The following is an 18,064-nucleotide window of genomic DNA, read 5'->3' on the forward strand; positions in this document are numbered from 1 at the left end:
ATATATATTATATACTTACTTGGTGTCTGCAATGTAAGATATCACTCCTTTTATCTGCAGTTAAAACACACCTGAAACAGCTCATTTTCTAACGTATATGCATAAAGTGTCTCCAAACACTTTCAGAATTCTCCTCATCTCGTAATTTATCTCGGGCTGATTTATGTCCAAAGGCCATATGAACAGATCTTCAGATCTCAGGGCAGCATTCTGTTGATGCGGAGAGGAGTACCTCTGTTTACCCACTGTTTGAAGTGGGATGGTCTTTGGGGGATCAGGTAGAGAGGAGGGACTAACATTTTAAACAGGACCAGCTGTCACTTCTCTCCTCAACTATTCGGCTGGAGTCCACAGTTCTTGCTGAAGCACAAGCATAATGGGCTTATTTAGAGTGGGGAGGCTGTTTTGTGCTTTAATTAGTATAATGGTTTTATTTTCCTTGCAATGCCGCCGACATACTTAAACAAACTTCGCTCAGAAGTAAGTAACTGGTAGTACTGTATGTCAGGATCAACAGAAGTTAAACCTATCAGCAGGCATGATGTGTTTCATTTATGCAAGATGATGTAAAGAGTTGATGCTATGATGCACAAAAATGATCTAAAATCAATTTGGAATCAGTTTTTCAAAGAAATGTTCAGTTTGGAGTAAACAAATGGGACAGGACGTTTACATTATAGTGCCATGCCTGCAGCAACGCTACATTGTTATCACAGAAACACAGGCAGATACAGTAGCTTGCAAATACCAGGAAGAATAATCTGCCCTAAAAATCCCAATTTGAGAAACAAATCTAAGTTGCCTGCAGGCAAATCTAAATGATGCTGGGAAAATGGTGGCATCAGTGTTGTCCAGTTCAGCTAATTTTGTATAAAAAATTCATGAGAAATTAAAAAAGAAAAAAAAGTTTTCCTATGAGATTTGGCTCTGAACTGGAAGTACTGTGGGTAGAAATGTCTCCAAAAGCACAGATAAAGTATAAACTGTTCAGCTTCTTACTCACTAGGTGCCAGCGGCTGGGACTTATGACCCTAACTATCACAGACTGAATACAAGCAACAGTAATGAGCCAATTAAACAAGGACATTGTGGCTACACAACCTTTTTTACTATGTTTGTTCATTTATGGTTATTAGCATGGTGAAACACATAAACAAAAACACTATTATAAAATATTTTAAAAGCTATTTTGATTTCTTGAGCTTGTTTCAAAGCTCCCAGTCTGTGTTCACGATGAGGATTAGGCCCCGACTTTGTTAATCATTTAAAAATAAAAATAAAAATAAAAACTACCACATCATCTGAATTTGATTAGATGTAATGGTCGTCTTGAACAGTGTTTATTCAAGTTGTAAATGATCATGCAATTATTTCTTTCTGAGAGTTTTATTAAAAGCCATCAAGAGGTTCATGAGATATTTTTTTTATTAACAGCCAGACAGAGTAATGACAAAAGTTTATAAAAAGTTTAAAGAAAATATGGTGCAAAATGTGTAGCACTCAGACATGTGTTGTGAATGTTTCAGCTACTACCACCAGAAAAAAAGAGATGAATACCAATAAAATTAGTCCTGTTTGGCTGTGGCACCTTACATCTTACATCTTACACTTCATTGATTACAAAAGTTACCATACTTGCCACCGTACATGTTACACCACCGTATAAGTCGCATCAGTCCAAAAATGTCTAGTGGGAAAAAAACATAAATTTGTTGCTTCGCAGTATAAGTCACATCTGTTATGCGTCACTGCTGACAACCTGGAAACGTGAGCCGGTTTTGCGCCAAAAATCCATTGGCTGCCAAAAGGCAGGTGTGGGAGCGTGCGTGGGAGAACTTTAACAAAAATTTAACAAGATTGATACTTAAAAACAATTACTTGTTTGCTCAAAATTATAACAAAGGTGTGTCTCAGTTGAACTTTTCCTTAATAAATGCATTTTGATGGTCAAATCAGCTGCAGTTCGCCTGGGCGGCGCGGCGAACTGCAGCTGATGTTACGTTTGCTCCAGGAGTTCCAGAGCGAGATGAAGGTGGCTTGGTATGGCAAGCTAAGTGTCCTATTAATGGCCACATTTACCTAATAATGAGGCACTTAGCTTGCTTTATTACTCAAGCGCCCTCTATCAGCTGAAAATGGTAGTGTTCAATATTTTCCATGTCAGAATGAATGAAATCATCAAATCTCAGCCAAAAATTGGGTTATAAATATGAGGTGGAATATAAGTCGCTTCACTGTATAAGGCACGCTAATTTATGCAAAAAGTTGATTTATACAGCAAAAAGTACGGTAATTTGTTTTGTTTTTTTTGTTTGTTTTTTGGTTTTTTGGATTTTCAGTAAGATCTGTCAAGTGGTTCATGAGATATTTTGCTAACAGCATGCTTCTTAGTATGATTGTTTTACATAAACCTATAATATTGCATAACAGCTACATCTTGTGTTGTTGATGACTCGACAAGAACTGCACCAAATTTTAGCGCAATATCTACAAAGTTGAGTTGAAGACATTCTGGTGTTGGCAAAAATTGCTTTGTTATGGCAGCCATTTTGAATGGGGTTGACTTAAAACTTTAATCTTGATTTGACTTTGAGAGTTTTTAATAAAATTCATTCAATGCTTCGTGAAATATTTGCTGAAACAAGCAAGGCCAAGAATACTGTCACCCTTTAACCTTGTGGTTGTGGGCAATAACAATATTGTAGCAGCTTTCCATTCTATAAGATTGTGTAATCTTAACATCTTCTTTTTTATATATTTAAAAGAAAATTTACATTAAGAATATTGATAAGCATCTGTTCTATTCACTTTAGGGTCACTATTGTAGGAGTATTCAAACATTTTTAACATAACTGTGTAAAAAGACCACAACAAACTAATATTTTAACACTATAATCTTAGTTCAAGAAGTGAACACGGTACAAATATAGATTCAAACTACTACTGTGGCTCTGTCAATAGAATTTGTGTTTATTCAACACAGTTGCAAATTTTTAAGCTAAACCATTAACATTTTTAATATAAAACAATTTCAAGATGGTTGTATTTGATTATAATTACACATTTCAGACACGTGAGTCTTAGCATTACCACCCACGAGGACTGAGAGAAACATTGAACAGGTCCATGACATTTACAGCAGAGACAGTATAAGACCGACAATAAAGTGCACGTGATTAAAGAGTGACACGGTGAACCTGGACTGATTTCTCTGCTGCTCAAAAGCTGCATGGTGATGAGAACATATTAAATTACGTCGCCTCTTTTCAAGGCTTGAAAACACATCTATTTTTACAGGTGTTTAGTTGAAGGATTTGATTAATGGTTTGAATAAAAGATGTCTGAAGCATAAGAAAGAGGATAAATGATAAAAGAGGCACAATATAATGCAAGGCAACTGTGAATGAGAAGAATAGGTTGGATAATGAGGATAAAAAGTTGTGAAAAGAATATGAAGGTGAAAGGAGATAGTCTCTACACCTTACCTTGAAGGCTAACATATATATACATATATATATATATATATATATATATATATATATATATATAGATAGATATATCTATATATATATATATATAGATATATAGATATATAGATATATAGATAGATATAGATACAGACAGACAGAGATAGATAGATAGATAGATAGATAGATAGATAGATAGATAGATAGATAGATAGATAGATAGACGGTAATTGTATGGCTCAGACACAAAGGCAGAGCAATGATTTTTATTTTTTTATCAGCATCTGTTTTTGTTTGTCTGAATTATGGGCAAAATTTACAATGAACCAGTTCACAAATTTGAATGAAACTCTCAGACAATAATCATTAGAAGACCATTCAAAAAAGATTTAACTTTTAGGGTCAGTCCCTTATAAGATGGCCACCACAGTTGAGCAACCTTAGCAAAAGCAAAAACAGCTGTAAAATGAGCTCAAATCTAATGTGGTAGTAGCTGAGCCAGATCCTCAACACATACTTCCAAGTGCTAACTGATCAAAGTGAGATCTGTTGTTAAAACTTCGATAATAACTTGGCCGAATTAAACCATAAATTGACAGTAACTCACTCAGTTTCACAGTAGTCCTTCGTTTATCGTGGGCGATCCGTACCCTGAAGACCCGCGATCAATAAGTGCAAAATCGTGACGTAGGAATAGTACAAGAAGTAAGTAGTAGTCTCTCTCACTCTCTCTCTCTCATATACATTTATCTTTTAAGGCCTTTTAAACCCTTCCCACATTCTTGCAATATTCTAAACAATGTTTCTAAAAGTCTAAATGCTCTAAAAGAGCACAGCATGTCATGATTTCAGCTCCCTGCCTCCTCTGCTCTTTGCCACCTGCAAGTGATCTTGGCCACGCCCACTTCTCCGCTCTGCACGGTGAACAGCTGATCAGCTGCAGCAGGAAGCTTATCCTGCAGATCTGGACTGCACAAATGTGCAGCAGGTGCTAAATAATTTAAAATATTTCATTTTAAATAAATATTCCATGTCGATTATGTGGCTCGTCCATCATTCAGCCAATTGTGTGTCATGTCAATTTTATTTTGAAAAACCACGATAGAGCGAGTCCGCAATAAACGAGCCGCAAAGTAGCGAGAGACTACTGTATAGATATTGATCTAAAATCACAAGTGGTAGTAGTTGAGACTGATCCCTAAAATAAATTTTGAGTGCTGACAGATTGTACAAGCTCGTTGTATAAAATCTGGCTGGTAAGAATTCTGAATCAACTCTGCCTTTTAGCAAAATATCTCATAAATTCCTTGACAAATTTCAATGAAACAACACAAAAAATAAAACAAAAACAATAAATAGCTATAATTTAGTCAGTTTTATTGATATTAATCAAACAGTTGTTGCGATAGTATCTCACTCATGCTATGGGAGGCCAGATAAGACATAATAATTCTGAATTATGTCTTACCTGGCCTTCCATACATTTCATGAAATATACAAACACATCTAAGATTTCACAGAAGTGATTGTAAATTAAATCATCTGGGAGTGTTGATCAAACTGTCCCTTCTCAGCCTAAGCTGGTTTAAGTTTACCTCTAGCATGAAAGCTCAGAGTCAGAGTTTCTTTACTGTCATTCGTACCACATGTGGTACATGTGGTGGAACCAAATTATGTACACAGGGTCCCACATCCACCAATAAAATGTAAAATAAAAACAGTTATAAGATCTAAGATATGAACTAAGAAAAACATCAACTAAAAATATGCTAAGCACTAATAGCATAAAAACAAAACGCCGAACAGCAGCGCGAACATGCGTCCTTGTGAGCAGATGAGTATGAATGAACACAGCACATGGAAAAGATCAGCAGCAACATGAAACAGATCAGCAGCAACACGATGTGATTTTTCACAGTGATTATTCTGGTTAAAGATTCATGAGTCTAACAGCCTCGGGGTAAAAGCTGTTCCTCAGTCTAGTGGTTCTACACTTAATGCTCCTAAACCTCCTTCCTGAGGGGAGCAGGACCTAAAGTGCGTGTGCTGGGTGAGTGGGGTCCTTCACGATGCAGGTGGCCCTCTTCCTGCATCTAGAGGTGTAATCTGTGATGGTGGGGAGGCTGAAAGGTAACAGGCCTTCTTTCAAGGAATGCCAGGCTTTTAATTCCTAAATTATTATTTTTTATTTTAAATGACAAACATGAGGCTGTCCCATTTTTTTTTTTATTACACAACTATGAGTGTGTAGCCTAAAGGAAAGACCACCAGTGGGATACTTTATCTACACACAAGTGGTGAGGTCATGCTCAGGTTGAGGTAAACAGAAACAAACCACATTCTCTGCTGTTCTTTCCGCCTGCCTGGGTTGCTCAGACGAGCTGTGTGCTTCTGTTTTTGTTTTCCTGCTGAAAGTTCCTCTTTAACCATGGCAGAAACAATGCCTCCTACATCACAACAGACCCACCAGGACCCCTCGCGCTGGCCTCTGGGCTCGTTGTTCTGCGTGCTAAACATGTACGCATCCGCTCGTTGAGAGACGAGTGCAGAATGACTCATCTGACCAATCTTTTTTTTTTTTTTTTTGTATATCCACTCTACAATAATCTCATGTTTTTCTTCTTTGGGCTGCTGTAATCACCAACATGACACTCAGAGTGAAATAATTGTGATGTTCATTGCAAGCTGACCACAGTATCTTTCACTTCTCCTCACTGACTTCTGCTGATGAATTGATGCTTGAATCTTTGATTGATATTTACAATCCTGCACTGAGCAATACAATAAAAGAACCACCACTCATTGCATTTCGACTGTTTGCCAGCTGTCAAATCAAAAGCACTGATTTACTTCATAAAAAGTCACTAAAACGGACAAAATCTCCTGTCTTTGAACGTGTCAATTATATATTTTTTCACGCAAATGGCAACACTTTGATTCCCTCATTACAGCTGGAGTCTTTTCAGTCACACAGTCAATACTGGCTGACAGTATGCAATGAGACATTTATATAACTTGCAATATATTTTGAGGAAGTGTTCAGAGAATCACTGCCCACATCAGTGAAATTGTATCTAAGCAGTCGAGAGCTTGTTATGATAGTTCTCCTTTAGAATAATTGATTGAATTTGATGTGACGTAGAGGAATTGATACTCTGCAGCTAAGATGTGATCAATACAAAGGAGAGTCTGAGGGAGCTTTCATTCATCTGCCTGGGATTATTAGAAACATTCAAGTATTTGTGTGTGTGTTCATGTTTTTGTGTGTGTCAGAAATAAATAAATAAAAAATAGCAGAAACATTTAAACTATTAGTATATGAAATTTTAAATCAGATAATTTCTCTTATCATGTCTCAACATAAATAGTTCCTCAGCTGAAATTATTCAATTATTCCAACTTTTTTTTTTTTTTTTTTTTTTTTTTTTTTGGGAGGGAGGGTTAAAAATAAAATCTTGACTATCTGGAATGAAGTTTCCAAACTTGGTGACAGAATTTACTTTTTTGTCATAAAACATCAGGTTAGTGTCTCCAGATAGTCTGCAAAAAACAAATTTAATTACAAAGTAGTACTGACATTTTTATTTACCATGCATATTCTAAGTACAGGGAGTGGTGGCGCAGTGGTTAGAGATGGTGGAACTGTGATAAGAAGGTTGCTGGAACAACTCCCGACAACATCAAAATGAGGGTGGGATAGGTGAAGCACCCACACCTGCCTTCACCCTCATTTGTCCCACTCTGAGCCCTTGAGCAAGGCCCTTAACCCCCACCATCTGCTCCCCAGGGTGCCCTAGCTCTCTGCTCCACACAGAGGGCTGTGGTAGCTCAGTGGTCTGTGGTTGTGTCAGGAAGGACATTCAGCGTAAAAATAATTGCCAAGTCTTCGTGCGACTTAGTTCGCTGTGGCGACTCCTGATGACGGATCAGCTGAAAGAAAAAAAATTCCAAGTGATAAAACCAACAAATAATATTTTTTCAATATTATAGCTTCTATGTATGCTATGTCTTCTACAGTATGCCTGTTTGGATTATCATTAATCCTTGTTTAATAAGGCTATTAGCAACATGTGTATACTTAATCTGGTCATCTTTGAGATCACAAATCTCTTCAATTGATACTTTGTAGGTCTGAGGCTGAAAAGTTTGGAAACCAGTCATTTAAAAAATATGTTTGGATTTTAAAGGTACTAATAAAAAGCTATTGAATTTGAAAGAGTTTATTCCGGTAGTTTTTCAGATGTATTGTGCCATTCTAAAATGTAGACACACTCAATGTAAACCAAGCACTTTGATAGAACAAATCTGAGCATAAATACGGATTGTAACATCAAAATTGTCTGACTGCTCACTCCTAAATGGCTCTTTTAATGAATGTTTCCATTGTTTACCTATTTTTAGCTACTTCGGCTGTTTTTGTAGGTAAACAAACACGTTCTCATTGACAGCAAAGATTTTAAATTTGAGGAAACATTACACACTAACATAAGAAAAAAGGTGCAGATTTTGTTATGAATTGATTAATTTAATTTTGCTGTCTTCATGACACAACTGTGAGAACCTCTTCAAAATAAGTGTCGGCTGCAGCAACTCGGTGGTCAGTGCTGCAGCCTTCAAGCGCCCAAGTTGTTTTAGGAATTGCATCTGGTATAAACTATTGCAATTTTTTTTCATGCAGCATGGTGGCACAGTTGGTAGAGCTGCTGCCTCTCAGCGAGCAGGTCATCCCGGTTCAAATCCCAGTCGGGGGGCCTTTCTGGGTGGAGTTTGCACGTTCTCTCCATGCATGCGTGGGTTTTCTCCGGGTACTCCGGTTTCCTCCCACAGACCAAAAACACGCACGTTAGACTGATTGGTAACTAAATTTAAGGTGAGAGCGAGTGAGTGAATGGTTGTTTGTCTCATTTGTCTCCATGTGTCCCTGTGATGGATTGGAGACCTGTCCAGGGTGTCCCCCACCCCTTGCACAGTGATGGTTGAATATGGGCACCAGGGACCCCTGCGACCTGAAAAAGGAAGAAGCAGATAAAAGATAATGGATGGATGGAGTTCACTTGCTGTGGCGACTCCTGAAGAAGGGAGCAGCATAAAGAAGAACATCAAGAACCTTAAAATAAAACAGTTGCAATTTTGCACGTTGCACAGTCTAAGCTATGAATGGACCTTCAGAAAAAATAAAACATCCTGAATTCCATATAAAGTAGACGTGTAATTGGTTTACCACTTGACTTATTGTACATAAACTTATTACAAAATGAGAACATGTTGTTTGGAAGGTTCACTGCTTCTCTTATTAATCTAGCAATGTTGAGTGATTGCATTTTTTTTCTGTGTTATTAGTCATTCTTCGCTGTTTATTTGTACACTTGTGATATTTAAACACAGCAAATCAAATTACCCGCATTCAAAAATATTCCTCTAACGGTTGAAATGATCTTAATTTACTCGTTCAAAAAAAATGAAGCACCTTTACTGCATCTTCACACTTCTGTTTGCGATGTAAATAAAGCTATGGACATGTGCTGAAATGCAAGAAAATGAATGTTGTGTTGTTTTCTCGATGTGAAGCAGTAAACAGCAGATGGTCAGGAAGGCCTCCTTAGCGCGATGGATTTTATCTAACTACTCACCTGAATGACCCACGTTGAGCTGAGCAGCTGATGCAGGAAACAAAATAAAATTAAGAGTTAACTGTTAGCGCTTGTTTACTTCAGTTCCACCAGGCTGCAAGGCCAGAGGAGACGTTTGCCATGCATGGAGAAATTAGCTTGTTTATCAGCATTTTGATTTCCATCCCGCTTCGCCGTCCCACTGACATTCTAGACGTACATGATCCATGACTGATTCCCAATCAAAGGCACAATGACAAAGTACTTCGCTTGTGCATTCATTTCCATTGTTGTATAATTAAATGTTTGACGATTAGCTCTGAGCATGATTAGGACAAAGCTTCGTTGTGTGCACGCATTCAAAAATATAACCTTGAACAGTGTACATCTGTCCTGTCAATTGGATATGCTTCAAAGACTACCAGTGAGCTACTGCACCTCCTGTCCATATCAGTTGCTTCAAGGTGATTTGTGATAATATATTGGAGCTGTTTTTTCCCTCCGTTTTGTTGGTGGTGTTACACCCTCAGACCTCCCACTGTACTTTGGAGTTAAATGAAAGACAGAGCCAAAGTCCTTGAAAGGTTACAAAAATCTTTAGCCATTCATTACTGTAAAGGGGGAAGCGTGGAAAGTGAGGGAATATAATGAAAACTAATACTCTTTCTAGTCACCAAGCTATCTGTAGATATGTTTGATATCCCATTACAGGCCCAGAAGTAACCACAGTTCCATACTGTCAAGAGACAAACATAATCCAGAGGGAAATTACCCATCAGGAAGGCAATACTGCTACTGAGATGCAATTACCAGGCCACTTGTGAGACTTTCAGCCCAGTGTCCATGGATGAATGTGTGCGAGGGTGGTCGATATGTGCATAACAGCTCTTATGTTTAGCAGGCTAAATTGGATTCTTTGTTGGAGAACAGTTAATTTAGAATATGTCCAAGATGCAAATGATTGATGCGACTATATCATTATAACTGTGGGGTTTGTGGTGCAGGGCAAACTAATGGATAAAATATATTGCAGTGGGAGGGGGGGAAGCTTTCATCCCAGAATTACGGAGAAGTTTGTGAAACTTGCAGATGCAGCGGCGGTCGGCTGACTCTTAAAGCGTGAATTTTAAAGTGAGCAGGCTTCTGTTTTATTTTGTTATTTTGCAGCTCCTGTGTTCATATTTGTCAGTAGTTAAATAATCTGTGTGTCTCACAGATAATTTAATGTACCAATATAGCACTAAATCACATGGCCTACAAAACAAAACTACGTCTTGAAATGAACATGAGGATGTGCTATGCTTTATTTTTAATACAAACATATAAACCACAGAAACAAGACTTGTATTTGTGCATGTGATGTGCTTAGTCCTCATTGTCCTGTGGTACAACTTATTATCACACTATCCCCCCAAGTTGAACATAACATTTCAGGCAATAGCAAATTGCTTCTCGTTACCCCCCAAGATAAATATCTCAAGTTCAGGACATTTCTACCAAACTACAAAATCATTTCCTTCAACCTGGTCATTAATTATAGCTGCCTTCAACAAGCAGCTTGTAACCTTAAATGTAGCATGGAGGGGGAAAGACGGGGCTGCCTGCACCCGTTGCAGGGAAAGTGCATGTGGATAAGAAATAAAACTGCCTGCACTGAGTTTGAGCCTTGCATGCATAATAAATGTATGACAAAACAATACCCCAGGCACCCCAGTATTAATGATATGCAGTGAACTCATTATTAAAGTTCCAAAACAGCTCCTGGAGTAACACAGATGGAGTCAATTAGGCAATGAGCATACTTGCTTGCCTGCCGTTTCATCTTCTTTCTTTTATCTCTTGCATATTACTCCACGGATGTAATTAGCTGTATGTTTCTCCTCACGACATAATGTCCAGTGATAATAACAGTTATTTTCACTTGTAATTTCAAATAATACCCTTGCTTAATAAATGTACCAAATTTGCTTTCACTGTGTCCTTGGGTATTGCATTCGCACTGCAAAAGGTGTTGAGGATAAAACCTTTCTAAGCTGCTATTTTCCCCTCTGTGCTGTTTCTGTTCCCAGGGACCTGATGCCTTCAACGCTGGAGGGGCAGATCACCATGGAGAAGACACCCAGCTACTTTGTAACTAACCATGCCCCAAAGCGCATCCACTCCATGGCCAAGGACATCAAGCTTATTATTGTGGTGCGTAATCCTGTCACCAGAGCCATTTCAGACTATACGCAAACCTTATCCAAGAAACCTGAGATCCCAACTTTTGAGGTTCTTGCTTTTAAGAACCGGACGCTGGGGCTTATAGATGCCTCATGGAGTGCATTGCGCATAGGAATATATGCCCTTCATTTGGAGAGCTGGATGCAGTATTTCCCTCTCTCCCAGATGCACTTTGTCAGTGGGGAGAGGCTCATCGTGGATCCTGCAGGAGAGATGGCCAAAGTACAAGACTTTTTGGGACTTAAGCGTATTGTCACAGACAAACACTTTTACTTTAATAAAACTAAAGGATTTCCATGTCTGAAGAAACCAGAGGACAGCAGCACTCCCAGATGCCTTGGCAAGTCTAAAGGGAGAACTCACCCTAAAATTGACCCGGATGTGATTCGGAGGCTGCACAAGTTCTACAAACCCTTTAACATGATGTTCTACCAAATGACTGGCCAGAACTTTGAATGGGAGCTGGATGAGGACAGCGAATCTCGCAGCTCTCAGGACTAGCATGGCACGGCTCTGCCATACCACCAGCCTTCTCACTACAAACTACTATTGTCCCACTTCATCTCAAGAGAGTGTCTGAGCACGCCAATCAATCATGGCTGTCCTTGCTGTGTCTGTATTCATTAGCAAGAGTTCACTGACATGCTTTATTTGATGATGGCAAATCATTATTGTGTATATGAAACATAAAATATATTTATATTTGTGTAAATGAGATGATTTATTTCTTTTGTTTTTAAAGCATAGAGCTGATAAAGAATCCTGTTGACTATGGCGATGCATGTGATGAGTTAAGTGTCCTTACCTCATGAGTCCTAAGGGGAAACTTTGCCTGTTTTTTTTTCCTCCTTTTATTTTCCTGCAGTTTGTTGCCCTCACACCCACTCACCAGCATCCGCTACAATAGATATTGTATTTTAGTGGCTGAGGCCAAGAAGTACTTCGCTTTACTTCTTTTGACACAGTCCTGCTGCTTTAGAAAACAAAGAAAGGAGAACATATATAATCCTTTGACAAGCCCATCTTTTAGGTTGTCCATATTTTGAGTGGAGACAATCCTTTTAAGTTTACCAAAGTTTACCAATTACTGTTCAGTCGCTATTCTGATTGCTTGGCACTTATTAATTGCACACATATTCAATAGGAGAGCTAATGTGCATTGGCCATCATTCAACAAATGGATTGTTTCACTGCAAAGTTAAACATTAGCATACTGATGACCATGCACTCTGACATGGTGCAGTATCAGTGGTTTTGGTATTAACTTTAAATCTACTCTTTAGGCATTGAACAATTCTGCATCCGGAAGGTTCTGTTTTCCTCGTGACCCTCCTCGTGTCACAGTAATACATGTCAGTGAGGGTGAAGGAAAACAGCGCAGGACCAAGCATAAGTTTGTTACCAAACATCTGCTGCAGCGTGGTCCTCTGTCATTAGAGATTAATGGTGTGTTAAATAAACTGCTGCTGCTGCTGGAACAAAGTCAATGTCAGAGAGAATTTCCTGTCAAGGTAAAGTCACATACATGCCCAGGTAAATTACCAAGCCATTACTGTATGTGCTTAACTTGAATGTGACCATTTCTGTCAGAGAATTTTGATGTAACTTGGAGGTTTATTGAAAAATACATGACCAACAGGGTTTTGCTGTGAAATTCACATTTACTCAATGAAGTTACATGACCCATCTTTTTTTGTTTTCTTTCTTACTTTTTAGGTTCAGTTTTGCATAAACCACTGTGTCTGTCTGTTGTCTCTGGACTTTTCATCAATTGAGACAATCAATACAGTCAATGAGTCAATAAATACAGTCTACTCCACATCACTGGTCGCTACAGCTATGATGCATTGCTCTGTTAATTCTTCGTGTTCTCTTGCCATGGATGGCTGGAATGGTTCCCTCTCTGCAGACCTCTCTGTCACCCCGGGGAGGCCGACACCAGCAGCTACTTACACAGAGCAATTGATTCAATCAAAGGAAGCTCCGCGCTGCCCTTTGCAGCACCGAGCCTGAACGCTCGCCTCTGAGTCGCGCCATCCCAGAGTTACAACTTCCACTTTGAGGCTGTTCTGTGCAGCCATCCCTTAGTGCTTTCTTGACAATGCACTTTTACCTCCTTTTCCCATTTATCTTTTTTTTTTTTTTTCCCCTTTTCTCTCTCTGCTCACACATCCCTGTCAGAGCAGATATTGTGTTGGGAAACAGTTAAACAAAGGTGCTCAGCTCTCAAGATAATTGAACTGCAAGTAAGACATACGTTTCAAAAATGTATTATCATAATTTATTTATTAGCCTTTTCTTTCCTCTACACTAACATGTATAATCCACTTTCCAACGCAGTCAGTCCCTCCTACACAGTTTAAATAAATCCACAAAAGCCACCCCCCCACCCCCCGCTGCGTTATTAAGAAAGATGAGGACTTCATTTTATTTCAATAAATATGCACAGTGACAGTCATTTGCATTTCCAGGATTACTTGAGGGAATTTACCTCCAAAGAAAATCAACGATTCCAACCTCTCATTAACAAAAAAAACAAAACAAAAAAAACATGTACACACCTTTTTCTTTTACCTCTTGTTTATTTTAGTTACAGGCAGAGTGATGCATCATGCAAGTCCTAGATGGGTGAAAGTCATCCTAAACTAGCGTCCTTGTATTTCTCTCAGGGGGTTCATGTCATGTTATGTGGCTCAAAATTCTCATAGGTGTCAACCACAGATGAATGTTTTTAAAAAATCACCTGCTTACAAAGTGGCACTTCCTAGTGGATATTTATGAAAAATAAGAACGAACTCAGTCGTCAATCCAGCTTTGAGCTGCATAAAGTGAAAAGTTACAATAATTTACAAAAAACTAATTTCACAGCACTTGTTTGGTTGTTGATGGTATTTATTCTATACAAACATTTCTTGTATGAAGGGCAATTATACGCATTCTGATGAAAGGATACTGCAAAAAAGGAACTCATTTTGGAAGTCATTGATGTTGGAAACAATAAGGAAGATGTGAAGATGTCCTGACTACAACTAGTTTTTCACATCAGTGGAGTGAACGATTATCAGGTGAGTAAAGAGCCGTGATGGTGTCAACATTAAAGCTTTGCACTCTGCATTTTTTATTGTTCTATTTGATGTTCACTGTTACACAACTAAAAACAGCATACAGCAATGTGTGCATGTGTCTGCTGAATTATATGTCAAAAAATATATAATTTCATTGACATCTACAACTGATTAGGATTTGGAGTATATTAAATTTAAAAATTCCCATCACAGCTAATTTACACAAGCCAACACAGAAATATTTATAATTTATATATAAATATATACATATTTTCAGCTAAAATGTTATTAAGTAGTAGCTAAGAATAATTTACAACATATATTTTGAGCATGACATCTTTGGACATTGCATGATCATGCTTGAAATGTTATTTTTCAAGGCTTAATTGTCTATAATGTCATCATTTCTCAAATTAAGATGATTTTAGTCTTCACCACTGCCATGATAGGCAGCGGTTGACGTGAATTTCTACAGGAAATACTGGGCAATGTTTATAAATAATTTGTTTATTTCACTTTCAAAACATTTTCACTCCAAAAAATGCCAGAAGCAGAAAATGAAGTGCATCTGTTCACTGTGTCCATGTCTTCTATCCAAGTTTAATATAATTTATTTGAAAAACTGCAACTGAAAGGGAATTTTCTCAGGGCGGCATATAGACGTTCACAAAATCACACTGCTATCCAAATCAGATATCAAATAGTTCCCGTTTTTATTTTTCAAAACCTTTGCCAACTATAAATGTAGGAGGCTGCAAAGGACAACAGCTGGTATCACAGAAAATAGAGCCGGTAAAAAAACTCAAGCATCTTTTTTCCTCCTGCAGGACTCCACATTTTCAGCTTGGATTAGTTTAAGTGTTGGTCTGTTTTGTGAAGTAGAAATAATTTTCTATGCATTTCTGAGTTGAAATGAATGTTGATGCAGGGGACTGAAGTTTCTCTAATGGTCATTACAGGAACGGCAAGCATTCTGAAAAAACCTTCTATCATGGCTGAAATAATTTCAGATCAGGAGTTCCTGCCGTTTTCCACAGATCAGAGTCACTACCAGAAGTAATCACTTTCATCTAACGCTTCTTCCGGAGTCAGGAACTTCCTCTTTAACCACCTCAGGAGAGAAAAGCACCCCTCCATAAATCTTGACTCAGTTCTTTCCTCTGTGCTCTGATGGGTGATTTCCCATTCCTGCTGCTGCACTTCATTCTCCCAGTCTGCCTTTTCTCTCACCACAATCTGTATAGCACTTTCACAGTGACAAAGACTTCAGTCAAGTTGAGGGGTTTGCAGAAGTATAAGTCTATTATGTAAGTTTTAAAACTTTACATTCATTTCAGCATTACAGATGAAGACAATGACTGAAACATTAAAATATTACAATCATCTTACAGTTAAACTAGAAAGGCAAACATTTTGACTACAGTATTTGTAACTTTGTGCTGATCATTACAAATTCAGGTTTTCTGTGAAGTATTGTGAGATGTTTAAAGGTCTTCGTCAAAGCAAATAAATAATGCCACGAAAGATTCACCGTGTGCATTTAATAACAAATTAAACCGTAATCATGAACAGATAAACATGTTGATAATGTAGACTGATAATTTAGTCTCACATAATAAATGGATGTTTAATGAAATAAGTTGCATATCACATTAGCTCCTCAAAATGTTCTGTGATAATGTGTCATAATTGCAGCTAAATAATTTTGACCTAGTAGCTTTATTTCGTTCAATTTCACAAGAGTTCTAATTTTCTTGTTCGCCTCCAACATGCCCCCTCCCACTCCCCGTAAGCACACACAAATATCCACACACGTACTGTGACAGACGAACATGAGTTGATTCTGCTGCGTTCAATTTGCTTTCTTTTTTACAAAACTGTGAAGTCATCATGACCCGAAGTAGCAGCTTCTATTCCAATCAGAAAGTAATCAGAAAACATCATCTAGTTGGTTAGAAAGACAACCAAAACAAAGTTCTCCATCTTCTATCTCTTATCTGTAGTCAGGTCATGGAGGCAACAGTCCAGGAGAGAAACCCAGACGTCCTTCAACCCAGCAACACTTTCCATCTCAATCTGTGTGACCCCGAAGAGTTCCCAGGCCAGAGAAGAAACAACATCCATCCAGCAACTTCCGGGTCTTTCCCTGGGTCTCCTACCAGTGGGATGTGCCTGGAAAACGTTTACAGGAGGCGTCCAGGAGGAATCCTAATCAGATGTTCGAACCACCTCAACTGATTCATTTTGAGCAATGGCTCTACTTCGCGCTCCTTCTGGATGACAGAGCTCCTCACCATATCTTGGTTACCCTACGAAGGAAGCCCATTTCAGCTGCTTGTATCGGGGATTGTGTTCTTTCTGTCAAGATCCAAAACTCATGACCATAGGTGAGGGATGGAGCGTAGAAAAATGGTATGTTATGCTATGGTACAAATGGTAAATAGAGAGCTTTGCCTTTCGACTAAGGTCTTTCTTCACCACAAGTGACCAAAGCAACACCTTCATTACTAAGGACGAGGCCCTAATTTTTTGATGCATCTCCCAGTCTATCCTACCATCACTCATGAACATGATGCCCAGATACTTGAACTCCTCTGCTTGTTTCTCCCTCCATAATAAAGTTTTGGCAATTAAATAGTGTTTAACATTTTTAAATATCCTTCTGTACACTAAATATTAAAACTAAATATGAACATTTTATTTATATGTATTGCTAAAAGGACTATTGTTTCTTAACTGAGTGCACGCCACCAGCCAACTTTCATGTTGGAATTTAATTAGATCATCTCATGAAGAGGAGGGTCAGAGTTATAGCAGTTTGGTCAAACCTTGTAAATAATCTGATGAACTTCTGCAATGTGATGTGAACTTTTTGAAAAATGACTTGACACTCAGAGAATGTGTTGGAGATGACTCTCGGATACTTCTACACCAAACTTAGCTTAACATTTGTAAAACTGGGAATGAGAAAAAAAAAACTGGGATGAGAATCAGCAAATCTGAGGCCATGGTCCTCAATCAGAAAAGGGTGGAGTGTTCTCTTCAGGTCGAGGGTGAGGTTCTGCTTCAAGTGGAGGAGTTCAAGTATCTCTGGGTTTTGTTCACGAGTGAGGGGAGAATGGAGCGTGAGATTGATAGACAGATTGGTGCAGTGTCTGCAGTATTGTGGACTCTGAGTCGATCCGTTGTGGTGAAGAGGGAGTTGAGCTGTAAAGCAATGCTCTCTGTTTACTGTTTACTGGTTGGTCTACATTCCTACCCTGGTCACAAGCTCTGGGTAGTGACAAAAAGAATGAAATCGTGGATACAGGTGGTTGAAATGAGTTTCCTCTGCAGAATAGCTGGACTCTCCCTTAGAGAAAAGTTAAGTTATCTGGCAGAGACTCGGAATAGAACCACTGGTCCTCCACATTGAGAGGAGCCATTTGAGGTAGTGCAGGATCTGGTAAGGATGCTTCCTGCGGTGCCTCCCTAGAGAGGTGCTTCAGGCATGTCCAACTGGGAGGAGACCCTGGGGAAGACTCGGGACACGCTGGAGAGACTACGTCTCTAAGTTGGTCTGGGAACACCTTGAAGTTCTCCCAGAAGAGTTGGAAGATGTGGATCTGGACCTCCCTGATTAAGCTGCTGCTCCTGCGACCTGACTTCGGAATAAGAAGAGGATGGATGGATGGATGGATGGATGGATGGATGGATGGAT

The 18,064-nt window shown here is 38.6% G+C and overlaps 2 protein-coding genes across 2 annotated transcripts in view; both read left to right on the top strand.

Moving 5' to 3' along the window:
• hs3st4 (heparan sulfate (glucosamine) 3-O-sulfotransferase 4) overlaps positions 1 to 11,864 on the top strand; it is a 131,356-nt gene extending 119,492 nt beyond the window's left edge. The window contains exon 2 of the mRNA XM_037689140.1: positions 11,146 to 11,864. Within this exon, the coding sequence (XP_037545068.1) occupies positions 11,146 to 11,800 (655 nt within the window). The 3' untranslated portion in view covers positions 11,801 to 11,864. The remainder of the gene's footprint in view (positions 1 to 11,145) is intronic.
• The window catches only part of LOC119421774 (inactive rhomboid protein 1), a 952,927-nt gene that overhangs the window by 650,477 nt on the left and 284,386 nt on the right, over positions 1 to 18,064 (top strand). The window lies entirely within an intron of this gene.

Source organism: Nematolebias whitei, chromosome 15, assembly GCF_014905685.2.
Source record: "Nematolebias whitei isolate Nwh7 chromosome 15, NemWhi1, whole genome shotgun sequence".
Taxonomy (NCBI): domain Eukaryota; kingdom Metazoa; phylum Chordata; class Actinopteri; order Cyprinodontiformes; family Rivulidae; genus Nematolebias; species Nematolebias whitei.